We start from the raw sequence: 19,354 nt of genomic DNA on the forward strand, positions 1-19,354 counted from the left end.
TCTCCAGGATCAGGCCCTGGGCTGCAGGCGGCGCGGCGCTAAACTGCTGCGCCGCCGGGGCTGCCCCCTCTTCTCTCTCTTATGCTTTCATTTCATATGTACGTTTATATGGAAGTTATTGGATATTATCGTTACTAGCTTAGTCTTTAGTTACCAGTATATTTCAAAGGACCCTAACAAAATCCAAGAAGTCTTTTTTTCTTTCTGAGCAGTACTTAATACAGATCACTGAGACTGTATATCTCCTTATTTTGAAGAGAGGGGGTAAGAATGTCATTTACAAGAAAGATGCTTTCCTTTTCCACGCTACCCAGGGAAGGGTCCATACAGCGTTGTTTTTCGTTCCCATCAGAACTTAAAGGGAAACTTTAACAATGTCCGGAGCCCTTGATGTTCTGCAAATGAAGGAGATGTCCTCAAATTCCTTGCAGCAGGAACCCACTTAGGTGGCACCAACCTTGACTTCCAAATGGAACAGTACATCTACAAAAGGAAAAGTGATGGTATCTACATCATAAATCTGAAGAGAACTTGGGAGAAGCTTCTGTTGGCAGCTTGTGCCATTGTTGCCATTGAAAACCCAGCTGATGTCAGTGTTATATCATCCAGGAATACTGGCCAGCGAGCTGTGCTGAAATTTGCTGCTACTGGAGCCACTCCTATAGCTAGCCGCTTCACTCCTGGAACCTTCACTAACCAGATCCAGGCAACCTTCCAAGAGCCAAGGCTTCTGGAGGTTACTGATCCCAGGGCTGACCACCAGCCTCTCACAGAGGCATCCTCGTTAACCTGCCTACCATTGCTCTGTGTAACACGGACTCCTCTGTGCTATGTGGACATCGCCACCCCTTGCAACAGCAAAGGAGCTCACTCAGTGGGTCTGATGTGGTGGCTGCTAGCTCGGGAAGTCCTGCCCATGCGTAGCACCAGTTCCCATGAGCACCCGTGGGAAGTCTTGCCTGATCTCTACTTCTACAGAGATCCTGAAGAGATTGAAAAGGAAGAACAGGCCGCTGCTGAAAAGGCTGTGACTAAGGAGGAATTTCAGGGTGAATGGACAGCTATAGCTCCTGAGTTCACTGCTACTCAGCCTGAAGTTGCAGACTGGTCTGAAGGCATGCAGGTGCCCTCTGTGTCTATTCAGCAGTTCCCTACTGAAGACTGGAGCGCTCAGCCAGCCACTGAAGATTGGCCTGCAGCTCCCACTGCTCAGGCCACTGAATGGGTAGGAGCAACCACTGAGTGGTCTTAAGCTGCTCTTCCACAGAAGCAACAAAATGGAAATAAGGCTGACCGAAAATAAACAGTTTCTAAAAAAAAAAAAAAAAAAAAAAGAAGAAGAAAAGAAAAGAAAGATGCTGTATTTCATTAGGTGGAAATATGGAGTTGTTTCATTGTCCTATGGAAGCCCAGATGTATATAGAAGGTTGTATATGGAAGTTGAGTCTCCAAAGAGGTAGACTGTGCCAGTTATCTCTGCGATAAAGGAGCCGAGTCCTGTAAATATTTCTCCTTTTCCAGCTGGCACAATGCTCAGCTTTGTCAGTAGAGGGAGCTGGCAAGACACCGTAGGAGGAAGGGTTTCTCTCCTCGTTAAGGTGTGCCCTTTCACTGAGCTCCCGCAGCTTGCGAGGCTTTTCCAGTGCCTGCTCCTGGAGCTCAGGTGACTTTTCAAGCGCCAGGTCTGGCAGTGTGGGTTCCTGAAGTGTGGGAGGCTTACCCTACAGCACATGGCAGCCAGCAACACACAGGGACTAGTGGCTTCCCTCAGCCCCTTGGGTGGCTTTGCAGTAAACTTTTTTTTTTTTTTTTAATATTTATTTATTTATTTGGGGAGGGAGCAGAGGGAGAGGGGACAAGTAGACTCTACTGAGCACAGAGCTGGACGTGGGGATCAATTTCATGACCCTGAGATCATGATCTAAGCTGAAATCAAGAGTTGGAGGCTCAACTGACTGATCCACCCAGGTACCCCAGGCCGGGTTGTTTTATTTTATTTTTTATTTTTTGATCAGGTGGTTTTAAAATGTACTGGAGATTTTGGTTTTATTTAGGAATAGTGAGGCCAACAGATCAGGAGATAGCTACCATTGAAAAGATAACTTAGGGCAGCCCGGGTGGCTCAGCAATTTAGCACCGCCTTCAGCTCTGGGGCATGGTTCTGGAGACAGGGGATCAAGTCCCGTGTCGGGCTACGTGCATGGAGCCTGCTTCTCCCTCTGCGTGTGTCTCTGCCTCTCTCTCTCTCTCTCTCTCTCTCTCTCTCTGTGTGTGTGGCCCTCGTGAATAAATAGATAAAATCTAAAAAAAAAGAAAAGAAAGAAAAGAAAAGATAACTTGTTACTCATAGTTCCCCAGAGGAAGGGATATGCCACACAGGGCCACCTGGGGAAGCACAGGGTCAGTCAGGAATCAGAAGGGACAAGAGAAAAGCATGGACATGAGCTTTTATTGTAGTTTTTGTGGAAAGAAATGGGTGAAGCATAGTAAGGAGGGTAGGCAGGTATAGGATTGGCTAGTTTGAATAATTCCAGCAGGCTCTGGGGCCTAGAGACTGTCTTCTTTTCTTTCTTTCTTTCTTTTTTTTTTTTTTTTTTAAGATTTTATTTATTTATTCATGAGAGACACACACACACACACACAGAGGCAGAGACACAGGCAGAAGGAGAAGCAGACTCCATGCAGGGAGCCTGATGTGGGACTCTATCCCAGGACTCCAGGATCACGCCCTGGGCCGAAGGCAGGCACTAAACCACTGAGCCACCGAGGGATTCCCAGGGACTATCTTCATTTGTCTGATACCTTTCCCTGGAACAATTAGAGCAGAGGAATATTGCCTCCTAGAGTGTAAGAGCCAAAATAGAGAAAGTGGTTTGGAGTATGGGCTCTGGATCGATTAGTTTGCTCGTCAAAGGCACACTCACAGTCACATTATTTGCTATCTTTAGGAATTAGCTAAACCTGGGAGGGGCAGTCCCTGCTTGGATCTGCAAGGTCCCAAGATGTCAAAACATCACAAAACAACAGAAAATAGAAAGCATGAACCATACACAGGAATTCAGATAGTGCACAGTGGGCATGGCTTGTCTCTGCCCTGTGATGTCAGGACTTCAGCCAGAAGTCTGGAAGGCTGAGATTGCCTTGACAGCTGGGGTTAGAATCATTTGAAAGCTCACTTCGTGTATCTGGTGCCTAGGCTAGGAGAACCTGAAAGCCAGGACTATTGACTGGATTCTCAATGGGACCTGGAACATAGATGTCTTCCATGGTGGCTCAGGGACACAAGTGAGGTCTAGTGAATAAGGCTCAAGTGCCTTTGTCTTTTGGACAGAACTTAGAAGTCATAAGTATGGTTTCTGCCATCCTGCCATCCTTGCCCAGATTCAGGGAAAGGGGACATAGACTCAACCTCTTGATGGGAGAAGAATCAAAGAATTTGCAGTTCCACCACCACAGAGTGGAACTATGTTACACCCTAGCAGTTAGTTAGTTAATGTGCTTCATTCCAGTGCTGTTATAAGAAGCAGAAATCTGTTCAAGTTAGCTAAAATGAAAAAGTGCAGCGCAAGGGGTTGTTACTGTAAAGCAACAGTGAGTTCACAGAACTGAAGTCTAACAGAACCACCCAAAGCACGTCACAGGCAACTGTCCTCTCTCACCATCTTTTGTGCCTGCATAGCTGCCTGTGATGGTTAATTTTATATATTAATTTGACTGGGCCACAGAGCACCCAGAGAGTTGTTGAAATATTTTTCTGGGTGTGTCTGTGATGGTGTTTTTGGATTAGATTAACATCTGAATTGGTAGACTAAGTAAAGCAGATTGCTCTCCCTAGTGTGGGTGGATCTTATCCAATCAGTTGAAGGCCTGGATAGAACAAAAAGGCTGACCCTCTCATGAGTAAGGAGGACCTCCTTCTGCCTAGAGAAAGTCTTAAGCAGGCCCCATGCTCACTGCAGAACCCAATACAGGGCTTGATCTCACAACCCTGAGATCATGATCTGAGCAGAAATCAAGAAGCTTAACCAACAGAGCCACCCAAGTGCCCAGAGACATTGTTTATTTTTCCCCCCACCTTTGGACTCTAACTAAAACCCTGGCTCTTCCTGGGTCTTGAGCCTGCAACCTTTAGAGTATGCTACACTATGGCTCTCCTAGGTGTCCACCTTGCCAACTGTAGATCTTGGGACTTAAAAGCCTCCTTAAAACCTGTAATTATATTACACAAACCAGTTTCTTAGAATAAATCTACATATCTATCTATCCTTTCTGTTTCTCTAGACAACCCTAACACACTGCCCTCTTCTCTGCAGATCAACTTCTGCCAACGCAGGATTTCTACTTCGCCTAAATTTGCCTCATGTACTGCCTTTGGTCACTCCAGCACTTGCTCCATTTAGGAATGACCATTTGGTCAAATTGCAAAAGAAGGAATCTGATAGGCCCAGTTTGGGTCAGAAGAGGAGATAGGAAAGTAGGGGCAGAGCTTTATAGTATAAATATACCATCTATATCTAGAGCCACCAGTCCGACAGGGGCTGTGAGTACAGGGAAAATGCTGCCATGGGAGAGGCAGGCAGGTCTCCCAAAGCATTTCAATACCACTGAAGATTTTTGTTTCTTCTCTTGATCCTTGAATGCCATGATGTTAGCTATTTTGGCATCTTCCTAATAGGCCAGGACAAGGTCCAGTGGCGTCTGTGACTTTTGAACTTGTTCAGTCATGGCATCCCACTCTGCCAGTCTACGTGGGGGAGGGGGTGGATTTTTGGCAGCAGAGAGAAAAACCAGAGTTGGAGAAAATCTCCATGATTAGCCACATCTGTAAGGGACCTCAGTGGTAACAGGAGTTGGAGACCAAGTGGTAGTGGTGGTGAGACCATCTTTCCTTTTGCCTTGTGATTTCAATGAATAATGTCTGATAAAGGGTCTGGTGAGACTGACCTAAGCGGCAAGTTCATGGTTAAAGTAGACTCAGGGAATCTCAGACAGCTGTAGTGTTTCCAGTGGTCCAGAAATCTAAATTTAGTTCTTAGCCTAATCTTTCTGAGTCTCATTTTCCTCAACTGTCAAGTGGAGATAATGAATTTCCTATCTCCCAAGGTTGTTGCAAGGGCCAAGGAGGAGATGCAGGTGGGAACATGCAGCGCAAAGCATCATCTGATGGTGACCCTTGGGCCTCACTCTTCTTGCTTTAAAGCTCCAGTCATGGATGGGCTAGAGAATTAGGGGGACAAATCCCCCTTTCCTGGAGACCCTTGACATAGCAGGGTAAGAAATAGAAACAGCAGACACAGTCAGGCTGCCCAAATACAGATCTTAGGGCCTGTGACAGCCACACCCGCTCTTGTGGCCCCCTACCTGCTGACCATCTCTGCAACATAGGCATCATTCTCTTTATCACTGCTCGGGGGCAGTCCTCTGATGTCTTGTCACTTCCAAGACCAAGGCTGAAATCTGAGATATATGCACTGATTAAAAGCCTGGATTTGGGGGTGCCTTGGGTGGCTTTGTCGGTTGAGCAGGTTAAGTGTCTATCTTCGGCTCAGGTCATGATTCCAGAATCCTGGGATTGAGTCCTGCATCAGGCTCTCTGCTCAGTGGAGAGCATGATTCTCTCTCCCCCTCTGCCTCTCCTGTTTGTGCTCTCTCTCTCTCTATCAAATAAATAAATAAAATATTTAAAAGAATAAAAGCCTAGGTTTGGACATCAAATATTTGAATTCCGTTCTCCATTAGATATGTGACGTTAGATAAGTCACATAAGCTCCCTGTGCCTCAGTTTCCTCATTTTAAAGTAGAAGTGGTTTAAAGGCCCTACCTCACAGAGCTATTGTGGGAAGTAAGTGAGACAAGAGTGGAAAGCACCTGTCATGGTGCCTGGCCCATGGTAAATGCTTTGCAAATGTTGGTTATTACTATTGAGCCACTGGCACTTTTATCCAAGGCTGACTGGCAGAGTGGTGGTGACTGATTCAGTCCATCCTGGCTCAGAATGTCCATTCTTATAAGTGAGGATCCTCTTTTCTCTAGGACTGTGGTCTGCTGAGGTCTGCACATCCCCATCACAGGTCCCAGTAGTAGGTCATCTTCAGTACCTCATAGGCAGCCAATTAACGTGAAGTCTCCTGGGCTTCTACTTTGGTCACCCATGGTTACCCATGGTTACTTAGCCTTAGGAACCAGCCTTGCCAGCCAGTGTTCTGGGTGGCTTCACACAAAGATAAGCCTCAGAGGGTACCTGTGGCTCCTGGTCTGGTCCTGGCCAGCTTCACCTGGGGAGCAAGGGCTGAGCTTTGTCAGAGTCAAATGCCTTTGCCTCTTCATCATGCTTAGCCCCAAGGTGCCAGAATCCAGGCCACTTTATAGTTCCAACAAAGGCCAGGTCCCCCTCATGGGCTGGAATAACAAACTCAAGAGCCACCAGATTTCTACCCAACTCCAACCCAGAGGGGACCCCACCCACCATTCCAGAGGTCCCTGTTCCCACAGCCCTGGGAACAGGTCTGGAGGTGTGAGCCACTTGGCCAACAAATGAGAGTTCACGTACAGAGCCCCCTGCCCTGAGTGAACACTGGATTGTGAATCAGGAGGCCAAAGTCCTCTTCTTAAAAAAAAAAAAAAAAAAAAAGATTTTATTTATTTATGAGAAACAGAGAGACAGAGAGAAAAAAACAGGCTCCATGCAGGGAGCCCAACGTGGGACTCGATCCTGGGTCTCCAGGATCACACCCTGGGCTGAAGGCAGCACTGAACCACTGGGCCACCGGGGCTGCCAGAGACCTAAGTTCTAAACTTGGCACTCACATCATCAGCCAGCTGTGTGACCTAGGGCAAGCCACTTATCTTCCCCAGGCCTTAGTTATCCCTCTAGAAAATGAGAAGCCTGGAGCACATGATCTTTAAGGCCTCTTCCAACTCAGGTGTAGGATTATAGCATAATGCCAGGTATACACATAGTAGGGTGTTGAAAAAACGTTTATTTAGTAATTTATAAGATTCAAGGCAAGATTCTGCAGGTCCCAACACCCATCTCCTTCCTCACTGTGAGTTTGCCTCTGCTGTTAGCTAATTTATGTCAAGTGCCAGCTCAGGGCCTGGCACATAATAGGTATTAAACCAATGTGAGCTGAATCTATATATGCAGTGCATTTACGGTAGCCCAGAGATTGAAGACAGAACTGAGCTGTTCATGGGATCTCCGGGTGGTCACTCCTTGTTACAAGCCGCCTTCCCTTCTGGGCATAGTGAAAGTCATCGATTTGGGACTTAGATTGTTTTGGGACTCGCAAACATCACTACTTATTCCCTCTGCCTATAGCACCTGTCAGGGGCTGGGATTTACCCCCACTTTCAAGCTAACAAGCTAGCCTGCTATTGTTTCATAAATGCTGGCGGAAGACCCGGTTTCCTGAGTCAGACCCAAAGGATCTACCAATCTTGGCACAGCAAGCAGTGTGAGCATCATCTTTATGTCTCTTTCCCTTGTTTCCTAGTTTCACAGGGGCACCGCTGAGGGGCCCAGGTGGATATTACCCATGCAGGAGCTTTATGTCACAGCTACGGAGAGCACTGCGCTTCGAGAACCCACCCCGTCCCCTCCTACCACCACCACTTTTATAGTTAAGCAACAAGCAAGCCTGCTCTCAGCCTGGGAGATGTTCCCTCATCCCACAAAGTTGCTGGCTGCAGAGCACAACAGTAAGAAATGGTTGGGAAGCAAATGGGCGACCGTGGCTTTGCATTCTGAGCACACTTGGTGACGAGAGCCAGGACCGCTCAGGCCCCATGGTAGACTGCCTTGCCCAACAATGCCCAGCCCCCGTCTCTGCTTTTCGCAATTCTAGCCACCCTCCAGAGACACTTCATTCTGAAAGCTTTCCCAGCCCTCTTATCACACATACTCTCCCTTTCGGATTTCCTTGTATCCATCTCCCCATTTCACGTCCACAGCTGTCCCACAGAAGAGTGCAACACTGTGAGGGCAAGAGCCCTGCTTCTTAATTCCTACCTTCTACACCAGATTATTTGCATCCCACAGGTGCTTAGGCCGTATTTGTTGCGTGGGAGGAATCAAGATTTTCTTGCATGCTTATGCTTTTGCAGAGTCTTCTGGGACTGCCCCTCGGAATGTTTTCAGGATTCCAGAGGCTAAAAATATCTCTCCAAAGCCACCCCATTGTCTTCCTTGTAAGGAGCTGGACTTAGCTGTGAGGCGGGAGGTTTGTGTCCACCAGGTGGCGCTCCACCCTTAAGTCTCCAGATGCCTTTTTTAGACGACAGAACTCTCCCAAGTGTTTATTTGGTTAGATCCCCTGCTCACAGAGGTGTTTGTGTAGCATAACCCCGTCTCCAGCCAGCACCCAGATTCAGCCTCCAGGTGTCTGCCTAGCTCCAGCCCTTCTCAAGATTGGCACCCTGAGGTTGTCTCGCCAGGGATGCTGAGAGAAAGGCCCCAGAATTGGGATCAGAAGACCTACATTTGAGTCTCCACACTGACGCTTAGCTAGTTCTGTTTCCCTGGGCAAGTTATGTAACCTTTCTGGGTCCTTGTAAGAGTAGCTGAGAATAAGTCATGGGAAAGTATATATAAGCTCTTTGAATGTGAACCTGGAGTCAGCCACACCTGGGCTCCTGTTTAAACTGTCATCCATCAATTCTGTGAACATGGTCACCTTCCTTAACCCTCTGAGCCCTGGCATCCACGCCAACAAGTCAGAGTTAACATTGCCTAGAATATAGGGGTGCCTGGCTGGCTCAGTCGTTAGAGCGTGTGACTCTTGATCTTGAGGTCAGGGAGTTCAAGCCCCACATTAGGCATAGAGCTTACTTAAAAAAGAACAACGCAAAACAGTGCCTAGAGCATAGTAAGCATTCAATTAATAATGATGACAGGAGTATTATGTATCCCTAAACCCTGAAATGGTGCCCAGTGCCTAACAGGTGCTTAATATCCATTTGCTGAATGTAAGGATTTCACAGATGAGGAATCCGAGGCACAATACGGTTAAGTGCGAGCACGTGCACGCACACCAGGTCCCAGCATGAGGGAGTGGTGAAGTGATGATGCATCGCCAGGGAGTCTGCCTCCATGGTTTGCACCCTAAGCCTCTAGACCATGCTATCTTATGTAGATATGGATGTTATACATCACCTTTTATTCATTTAAAATAAGTGTTCAGAGCTTTCTCAGGTCCCTGTAGGTGAGGCTGCTTTAGCAGTGAGAGGCATTATTCCCCTGAGAAACCACTTTTTCCCATGAGGGGTGCCAGGCTGCTGGAAGAGAGACCTGCTCAGCCAGGCCAGCAGGCCAATGGACACATCAGATGACCAGGAGATGAGGGACTAGTTCTGCAGGTAGGGTCAGCTAGGGGACTGGAGCATGCATGATCCCCGGGTAAGAGGGCCCCCTGTTTCATCGCTGCTCCCACCGCCACTGGGTCATCCACCGCACTGACATTTATTGGGTCTCCTATGTGCCAGGCAAAGATAGAGGTGACAACCAAGAGTTGCAATGTACCAGACCCAGGAGTATTGCAGAACTACTGGGTGCTCCAAAAGAGGGCCTAAAGAGCCAGCATTCAACGGCCTGGGAGGCTGGACCAAGGGGAGAGGATTCCAACTAGGCATTGAAGGATAAACAGGGGCTTGCCAGCCAACTGAGGTCTGGGAATGAAGGGCATTCTGAGCTTATTTGGGGGAACCTAAGAGGTTTGGTGGGGTTGGCATGCTGGGTGGGAATATGGGTAAGGAAAGGAAGTAGAAAACCAGGAAAGTGAAAGTCAGTTGAAGCCAGTTTGTGAAATATGCCCATAGAAGAGATAGAACTCTATCCTATGGTCAGTGGAGAAAGCAACGCACCACCAGGTCTGTGTTTTAGAAAGAGGTCACAGTGCATGAAGTTTGAATGGGATGGGGAGAAAAGGGACACCAGCTTCATGGTGTTTACCCCTCTAGACTTCATTTCTCCTCTTCAGTAAAAGGAGGAAAATAATTGTATTTCTGAGGTCGTTTTGAGGCTTAAATGGACATAAGTGTAAATGACAGTGTAAAGCATCATTAGGTTCCATTAGAGGCCACGATGCCTAGTAGTTAAGCACGCAGGCTTTACTGTCTCTTACCCCAGGCCTGGTGTCCTGGCCATGTTGGGTAGCACATTTTTAATCTAGGCAATTAAGGATGTTGCAAAAGTGAGGATGGACGCTTGGCTTTGGGGTATGTGGGAAGGGCAGTGGGGTCTCTGGTAGGTGATGGTCCCTTGAGAGCCCAGCTCCGGACGGCCGGATAAACGTGAGGGTGGACACGGGTAGCATATCCCAGATGTCCAGGTGGGAATGGATGTCAGCTTCAGACCAGCGCTGTCCTCCGCCAGAGCCAGGAAAAGGCCCTAGGGCAGGAGAGAAGAGAAAGCAAGGGGCCCAGCCAGAGGCTGAGAGAAGGCTTCGGAAGACAGCTCTCCCCTCCGAGGCCGGCCAGGAGCCGGAGAGAGGCAGGGCGGGCAGGGTGGCCCCCGACGTGCCAAGCTTGGGGGGCGGCCGAGCCGAAGGCCCGCGGTGGGCCGGGGCGGGAGCGCCGTCAGCCGCGCCCGGGGAGGAAGGAATCCGAGCTGGGAGTCTGGCGCCGGCCGGCGGGAGAGGGGGCCGGGGTGGTGAGCGAGGCCCGAAAGGAGATGGCAGGAAGCCGGGAGGAGCGAGCGGGGGTGGGGACGGGGTGGGAAGGCGGAGGGCGGGTAGGACTGGCGGGGGGACGGGGAGAGGAGGGCTGGAGGGAGGAGAGAGCGGAGGAAGGGTGGGGAGAAGCGGGAGGAAGCGCGAGGAGGACTCGCAGGGCCGCGCGCAGGCCGCGGCGGGCGCAGTGGGCACTTCGGCCGGGCCACCTCCGCGAGCCGGGCGCCGCCGCTCCGCTGCTCGGGCCTCCTCCTCCTCCTCCTCCTCCGCCTCCGCCGCCGCCGCCGCCGCGCCCCGGGGCCATGCTCCCGCCGCCCCCGCGCCAGCCGCCGCCCCAGGCGCGCGCGGTCCGCGGGGCGGTGCGCCTGCACCGGGCCTTCCTGCGCGGCCCGCTGGGCGTGCTGCGGCTGCTGCAGCTGCTGGCCGGCGCCGCCTTCTGGGTCACCATCGCCACGAGCAGGTACCAGGGCCCCGTGCACTTCGCGCTCTTCGTGGCCGTGCTCTTCTGGCTGCTGACCCTGGGCCTCTACTTCCTCACGCTGCTGGGCAAGCACGAGCTGGTGCCCGTGTTGGGCTCGCGCTGGCTCGCGGTCAACGCGGCGCACGACCTCCTGGCGGCCGCGCTCTACGGCGCCGCGACGGGCATCATGATCGCCCAGACGCGCAGCCACAGCTACTGCAACCTCAAGGATTACCAGATGGCCTGCGCCTACCACGCCTTCCTGGCGGCCGCGGTGTGCGGCGGCCTCTGCCTCGGCCTCTACCTGCTGTCGGCGCTCTACGGCTGCTGCCGCCGCTACCAGGGCGAGCAGGAGGTGGCCTAGCCGCCGCGCCGCGGGGCGGCGACCCCCCCGAGGCCGGCGCCCGCGTCCTCGCCGCCGCCCCGCGCCCGAGCGCCCCCCGGCGGCCCCGCGCCCCCGCCCGCAGCTCCCGCCCGCGCCGTCGGCAGGGGCCCGCGCAGCGCCGCATCCCGGGAGCGGGCCCCACGCTCAGCCTGGCGGTTCGAGGCGAAACCCCGCGCGTGCTCACCCCCTTCCGTGCAGAGAGCGAGACGTGGACAGGCGCCGCGTAGATCCGGGGGAGGCTCCCAGCTGGAACCAGCCTTCGGGCCGCGCCACGGCCCCTCCCTCCCGCGCCGCGGTCGGAAGAGCACCCGCGTCCCCGGGCCCGGCTTCCAGCCTCGAGTGCTGCGGCGGGCAGGCTCGCAGCCGCGGGCGGAGCCGACGACAGGCCTCCACCGGTCTCAGGATGAGCCAGGAGTTTCGTTTTGGCTCGGGATTGTGCGGGCACCCTGCGCATCCGGGCTCGGCTGTTGGGGTGGGGCCCATCTGCAAAGGTGAGGAGGCATCGGGAAGGCCCGCGGGCTGCGCCTTGGCACGTTTGGAGTCTTCTCTCGCCTCTGCCTGCTGCGCCTTTGTCCTCGGGGTTCTTGGAGGCCAGGCTCAAACGCACACTAGTTTCACGGGCCTCACCCTCCCAGCCTTCTTCTCACGGGTTTCTGCGCCATCACCCCCACCTCTCAGTATCTTTTTGCATTAGGGGTCCCACAGAACCCTGAAGGAATGTCAAGGTGAGCCTCACCCCTTGCTCTTGGCAAAGCCAAAATAAGGTTAGAACTCCGTTTCTGGATTCCCATTAGAATCCCCCCCCCGCCCCCCCGTTTCCAGACTCCCAGTCCAGCACTGTTTACATTAACGCAGTGGGTGTTCCTAGGAATCCTGGCTCAGGAGCTACCCTCTAAAAGAGGGTGTCGGTGCCAAATGGGTTTGTCAAGGTGCTATCTCGCCTTCTTGGAGATTCACGATGCTCATTAGCATACCAAAGGCTCTGAGAAGTCCTGCTGTAAAAGAAGCTCAAGTGATTTGGTTTACAGTGTTAACTGCCTCTGGACCTGGACCAGTTACTTTTTGCCACCTAAGACTTCCGAGCATCCCTGTGCTGGCTTGGCTGTCATTCTTTCCTAAGGGATCCAACCCATTGGCTGTGGTATGATTGAAGATCTGGGGTGCTCCTCTTTCCTAGGGAATTTCTCTAGCAGAGGGAGGGCTTGCCTCAGTGGGGGAGAAGATAGCCATCCCTGCCAGGCCCCGGAGAGACCTGGGAGTCGGTAGATCGGAACATTGCTCTACATTGTTTGAAAAATGAAGTCAAGGTTATCCAAGTGGTTACCTACTCAAGAGGAACATTATCTGTATGAGATGCTGGCATTGACTGTGAGCAACTGGCAGGAGTGGGTCTCATTCGCCAAAGAGAGAAGAACACTCCGAGTTGGGGTGAACAGCTGGCCCAGTCTCTGTAAGGTAAGGTGCTTCTTGACTTTCTGGAGGGGTCATAGGCCTTTGAATAAAAAACACAGAGCTCTCTTCTCTAAAAGTTAACAGGATCTTATTCAGGAAGCAAGTTGGAGGAGTGATCGCAACTCCCAAAGAGTTGTACCAACTCAGCCTTTTTGCTACATCATTCAGAGGCTTGCTCTTTGAAAAAGCTCAGCCCCGTCTGGATTAGAAATTAGAATAGGGGAGGCCAGAATGTTTTTGTGAGTGTGTTTTTAAAGCTTGGGTAGACAGGTTGAGGCTCTTCTCTTGTAGTTGTGAAGATCTGGGAGCTACATAGTGTGGAGCAAGAAAGCATTTATCTGGGCTGTGTGTGCCTGGCACTGTTTGAAGCTCAGACCTATTTGTTTCTTTCTTTCAACCCAATTGAAGAGAGTTCTGTTACTATTCTCATCTTCCCTAGGAGGTTAAGTACCTCGTCCAGACTCTCCCAGACGCTGTGCCTGGTAGAGCTAGGATCTGGACTCTGGCAGTTTGGCCTCTTGAGAACTGGACTGCACTGCATAGAGTAGGGGGTCAATACACATTAGACACTGTTAATGTGGCTACTTAAAAAAAAATTGAAATAAAATATACACAGCATAAAATCGACCCTTCAACCATTTTATTTTATTTTATTTTATTTTATTTTATTTTATTTTATTTTTATATTTTATTGGTGTTCAATTTACCAACATACAGAATAACCCCCAGTGCCCGTCACCCATTCACTCCCACCCCCCGCCCTCCTCCCCTTCTACCACCCCTAGTTCGTTTCCCAGAGTTAGCAGTCTTTACGTTCTGTCACCCTTTCTGATATTTCCCACACATTTCTTCTCCCTTCCCTTATTTTCCCTTTCACTATTATTTATATTCCCCAAATGAATGAGAACATATAATGTTTGTCCTTCTCCGACTGACTTACTTCACTCAGCCCCTTCAACCATTTTAAAGTGTACAGTTTGGTGGGCATTAGTAGGTTCACATGGTTGTGCAACTGTCACCACCATCTATCTCCAGGGCGTTTTTCATCTTGCAAGACTGAAACTTTGTACCCATTAGCATTGTGGTTATTTTGGTTGTTACTGTTATTTTCCCTCCTTGGAGAAATCCTAAAACACTGGGCCCTTCACTGTCTCATGTAGGCTGCAGTCCTGCTACCTTCTTCCAGCCGGGGCACCTGTTCTCTCAGACCCCACTGCTCGTGTGGGCCAGAGCCTGGGGTTGGTCTTTGCTGGGATCCTTGGCCTTGGAAGCCTCGTGATTTTGATTCTTCTGTTGCAGGTTTCCAGGTACAGAGATTCCCAGGGCTCGCTTCCCTGGGCAGTGGACCCTGTTCTGGCCTGGGCCAGCAGAGAGGCTGCCGAGTGGGGAGCGCGGATGACCCCTGCCCAGCAGCTTCCCTTCAGCATTATCCAGTGGAAGATCCAAGATGCGTAAAGATTCATTTTACATTGACACATGAGAAATTCTGAATCTCTTTATGGTGTGCCTTGGGCCCAAGATTCCAGACACCTGGAACTGAGCCGTGCACCTCTGTGCCCTGAACAGCGGGCTTTAGCTCCAGCTTTTGTCCCTTTTTTCTCTTTCCAGATCACCATTGAAATTGCATCCTCAGCTCAGAACCAGCTCAGAACTGAGGATCACTTCTTAGTCCCCCAGCTGATGGTACTCTGTCTGTGGTCAGGTGACCTTACTCAGGAGTAGACCTCTCCTTGGCCTTCATGGTACCTTATCTCTCCAGATGTGCCTGAAACATTCCAGAGCTCACCGGCTCTTCTAGATGTGCCTTCCTGCTTGGTCTTCAGCTGCTTCTCTAGATGTGAGAAGGGCGTGCAAAACAGCCCCCACACTCATCCCCTCCTCCCCTGAGACCCTGTACCATAGGAATGGCCACTTGACCTACTGGCCCAGAATTTTTGGATACTGGAGGCAGTCTCATTGGCCTCCCTCGTTAGAATCCGGGACTCAGTCCTACTTGAGACCATTTTGGTTCTACCAGTGCAAAAATCTAGAACTGATTGTGGATCTAAGAGAGGATTTTTCTAGTGTTCTACAAAGGCCAAAAGAGAGGGTGAGAGTGGGAGGGGCCAGTAGCCAGAGGGGACCTATGTGCCTCATTTAATAGTTTAGTGGTGATTACTAATTTGCTTTTCTGAATAAAGTTTGGTTTGTCTGATGTTGGTGTACATGTCTTCTCTCCCGGCCTCCTGCAGCAGCCCTACATAGGGAGGGAGGACCGAGCCTCCCTCCATCTTGCTATGCCACACTCTCCTGTTGTCTACCTTCCCAGCTTCCGCTTTCCTTCTCAGAGGGGAAGAAAAATGAGTTCAAAAGTTTTCAGTGCACTTAGGGCAGGACACTGAAAGCAGAGGGAAGAAAACTGCCTGTGTCTGCCCCTGACAAAAACTGGTGGGAATTCCAGAGGCTCCTATCCCAGCTCTCAATGACCCCTCTGTTTTTGGAAGCTCCACTCCCTGACGGGCAGGCACAGAATGACTATGGTTATGGAGCCAAAGGGTCCTGTTCTAGTCTGAATCCCTTCTTTTGCAAAAAGGGAAATGAACCCCAGGGAGGAGTGGGGACTTGCCTAGTGTCACAGAGGTGGGTGGGGTGTCCTGGGGCTCAGGCTCGGGTGCAGACCATAGCACCTGCCTTGGTGTTGCCTCTTGGACACACCCTGCATGGTTTACCCCTGATTCCAGCCACAGCCTGATGAATACGGAGCTTCAGAAAGGCAGGAAAGCAGAGTTAGCTGGATTCGTTGCCAGCTCCTCCCTCTTGTGCCCTGGACCTGAAGTCTGTAGCCAGAACATAAGATTTTCCAGCCAAAGCTCAAAACTCACTTAGAACACCTCCAGGCAAGAATCTGATGCCTGGTGTGCTCCACACCCACTCTCTTCCAAAGTACCCTCCTCGGCACAATAAACACACACACACCCTCTTCTTAATGGTTTGGATTTCCACGGTAGAGGAAATCGCCAAGGACTCTCCCTTATTCTCCTTTTCCTGTTGTATCTATTCATGAATTTTGCACAAATAAAAAGTGGCCTCCCTTTATGCAAAGGCTGGTAAGCCCCTTGCTCTATTGCAACTTTGTGGAGAATTTTGCAGTTGAAAATATGCTTCTACTTGCATGACTTTATTTGATCAAATTAACAGCCTTACTGGTTGGTGTTGTCATCTCCATTTAATAGGGGAGGGGAGATAGAGCCTCAAAGAGGGGAAAGGCCTTATCCATGGTCACAGCTGGATATTGGCAGAACTGGGACTGGAAGGCAGATGTTTTCTCACTACCCTTGGCAGCTGGTAAGTCCTTTTGGTCCTCTGGCAGGCTCTGAGGTTTCGGTGGAGTTTGGTTTTCATTCCTGCAGATCAGGTATTGAGGACTGATCTACTCTGACATTTCCTATTCAATGCTGGGGGCACTTTGAAATGAGACACTGTTCTTCAGGGACATAATTGAGTCTGGGGAACCTGAGGGATTTGCTCATTTATGTCTTTTACTTTTCCTGCTTTTCTGAGGATGGGGGTGGGTGGTCAGTGGTGAGAAAGGAAAGCTAACAAACCTACATTTTCAGGGATAAAAGGGGAAGAGCAGGAATGTGAGAGAGAAAGGTCTGATTAGCACTATTTATAAATTTTGTATTGTTTCATTTGTTAGAGTAGTTATTTGTAAAATAAAATACCAATATATTTCCATTAAACATATAATAGCAATATATACCCATTAAAAAAATTAAACTGGGCAGCCCGGGTGGCTCAGCAGTTTAGCGCTGCCTTCAGCCCAGGGTGTGATCCTGGAGACCTAGGATCGAGTCCCACATCAGGCTCCCTGCCTGGAGCCTGCTTCTCCCTCTGCCTGTGTCTCTGCCTCTGTGTGTGTGTGTGTGTCTCTCATAAATAAATAAATAAAATCTTTAAACAAAAAAATTAAACTGTTCAGAAGGGCACAAAGTAAAAAGAGAAGCCATTCATCCTAATCTCAAATGCTAGAGATAAACCATTGCTAACTATTAACTCTCCTTCTTTAATTTTTATAACTAATCAAACATACATGGATACACGCACACACGTGCACACACACACACATATATACATTTGACTAATTTTACAACTTGCCCTTTAAAATTAATGATAGGGAACCCTGGGTGGCGCAGTGGTTTAGTGCCTGCCTTTGGCCCAGGGCGCGGTCTGGAGACCTGGGATCGAATCCCACGTCGGGCTCCCGGTGCATGGAGCCTGCTTCTCCCTCTGCCTGTGTCTCTGCCTCTCTCTCTCTGTGACTATCATAAATAAATAAAAATTTTAAAAAATTTAAAAAAAATAAAAAATAAAATAAAGTAAAATAAAATTAATGATAATAGGGACACCTGGGTGGCTCAGTGGTTGAGCATCTGCCTTTGGCCCAGGGTGTGATCCTGGAGTCCTGGGATCAAGTCCCACGTCAGGCTCCCTGCATGGAGCCTGCGTCACCCTCTGCCTGTGTCTCTGCCTCTCTCTCTCTCTCTCATGAATAAATAAATCTTAAAAAAAAATTAATGATAATATAGTTCTAACCCTTTCTAAATGTCCATGCAAATAGAGACTGCAAGCATTTTGTGTACTTTCTGGAACATTTATAACTTTCTCACATGGATTAACTCTGTAACTCCCATAGCTGCTTCCTGTAGAGATCTTAGTAAAACCCTTGGCGGGGGGGGGGGGGGGGGGGGGGTCCTTTTTTTTTTTTTTTTTTTACAGATGAGTAAATAGAGGCTTAGGAGGGGAGGTGAAGTGATTCCCCAGGTCTGTGTTCTCCATGCCTCCACGTTGCCAAGAGTAGCAAGGAGCAGAAACAGCCCTGGGGTGGCTGCATTCCACTTCATAGACAGTCTTGGGAGAGAGGAACACCAGGGACCAAGTGTAGTGGGGGCAGCTGAAAAGAAGTGAAGAGGCCCCGAGGCTCTCTAGGCCCTGTAAGGTAAGGGAGAGGTATATGCTGAGGCGGCCAGAACCCAAAGGAGAGCACCTGGCATAGCCAGCACGCGAGTGTGGACCACCCATGGCAACCTCTCAGCCTGTAGAAATTCCAGGCAGGCTCCTAACCCGGAAGCCCTTTTGCCCTCCCTGCTCCATGACCCCATTCCTTTTGAACCGGATAGCTATTTGGGATCTTACTGGCACTAAGGCTGTGACATTCTTTCTTCAGCACTGAGGTGAGGGCAAATTCCCAGAGGCAGTTCTCTGCAGATTCCTATCCGTATTTCTCACAGGTGGAATGCAGGCTCTCCTTGTGGCCATCTCCAGGAGTCCTGAAGGGGGCGCCCTGACACCCCAGTTGTAAAGCACTTCTGAGTCCCGCAAGGTTGGCAGGGAAAGGAGGGAAAGTTAGGGGAACTAACTTTATGAAGTGTCTGCAATGAGCCAAGAACAAGCCAGAGGATACCTTATGCAACAGCTCTTACCATCCTCACAAGCCCATGAAGTATTTTTTTAATAAAGATTTTATTTATTTATTTATTTGAGAGAGCAAGAGAGGTCATGAGCAAGGGGGAAGGACAGAGGGAGAGGGAGAAGCAGATTCCCTGTGAGCGGGGAGCCCCATGTGGGGCTCCATCCCAGGACCCGGAGATCATGACCTGAGCTGAAGGCAGATGCTTAACCGACTGAGCCACCCCAGTGCCCCGCCCATGAAGTAATAAATACCCCTATTTGCTAGCCGTGGGGACAGGCTCCGAAGAGTCACTTAAGTGACAGAAACAAGATTCGAACTCAAGTCTACGCTACCATGCCACGCTGTTTCAGAGGACTTCCCGGCCGACAACCGGCTCTCCAAGCCATCCAAAGACCCCACTGAGAGCTGCCGGGTTTGTCTAGTAGCTGTGTTGTGAGCTAAGGCAGGAAGGAGAGACTGTAAAGAAAGCGCTGCCATTACAAATCTGAATCGTGCCAGCTACCGTCTTCTCAATTTACAGTGAAGTGAGGTTTAATCAGCTCAGGGCGCCGAAGCCACTCCCCGGCTTCCTGGAGCCTCTCTGTCGGCCTGACGGAGGCGTAGCGTGGCCCTGCGCTCAGCCCTCCTCCTCCCGAGACCTCGTGCCAGGGTATGGCACCGGCCCTGGGCCCAGATGTGGATGCAGAACCGTCTGCCTTTCGAGACCTTGCTCTGCACTCTGGGCTGTCTCCTTCGGTGCCTCCTCGGCAGTTAGTATGACCGGCTCTCATCCTCGGGTGAGCTCAGCCTGTCACGTCAGAAGTGAGGCCAATCTCTGATGCGTTGTCTGTTCCTTAGGCAACCTACTAGAGCTCTTCATCTGTTTCATGGCTTACTAAGCGGGGTTAATGCTAGTAGCTACCCCCTGGTGGGTGGGAGAGGCTTGCTGACATGCCTAC

At 50.4% G+C, this 19,354-nt stretch overlaps 2 protein-coding genes and 1 pseudogene across 4 annotated transcripts in view; 2 read left to right on the forward strand and 1 right to left on the reverse strand.

Moving 5' to 3' along the window:
- AVPI1 (arginine vasopressin induced 1) overlaps positions 1 to 11,995 on the reverse strand; it is a 25,251-nt gene extending 13,256 nt beyond the window's left edge. For 2 of the 3 annotated variants that reach the window (XM_035707692.2, XM_035707693.2), the window contains exon 1: positions 11,697 to 11,995. In XM_035707692.2, coding sequence (XP_035563585.2) covers positions 11,697 to 11,995 — 299 coding nt within the window. Of the gene's footprint in view, positions 1 to 8,011; positions 8,164 to 11,696 lie in introns of those variants that run through there. The other variant, XM_049103634.1, reaches the window with a different exon arrangement.
- LOC112672148 (40S ribosomal protein SA-like) lies at positions 193 to 1,313 on the forward strand (annotated as a pseudogene).
- On the forward strand, positions 10,731 to 15,158 carry MARVELD1 (MARVEL domain containing 1). The gene is made up of 2 exons (XM_049103636.1): positions 10,731 to 12,967; positions 14,264 to 15,158. The coding sequence occupies exon 1, from the start codon at positions 10,970 to 10,972 to the stop codon at positions 11,489 to 11,491; it is 522 nt and encodes a 173-aa protein (XP_048959593.1). The 5' UTR covers positions 10,731 to 10,969; the 3' UTR covers positions 11,492 to 12,967; positions 14,264 to 15,158.
- The last annotated feature ends 4,196 nt before the right edge of the window (positions 15,159 to 19,354 follow it).

The sequence above is a fragment of the Canis lupus genome, chromosome 28 (genome assembly GCF_003254725.2).
Source record: "Canis lupus dingo isolate Sandy chromosome 28, ASM325472v2, whole genome shotgun sequence".
Classification (NCBI taxonomy): domain Eukaryota; kingdom Metazoa; phylum Chordata; class Mammalia; order Carnivora; family Canidae; genus Canis; species Canis lupus.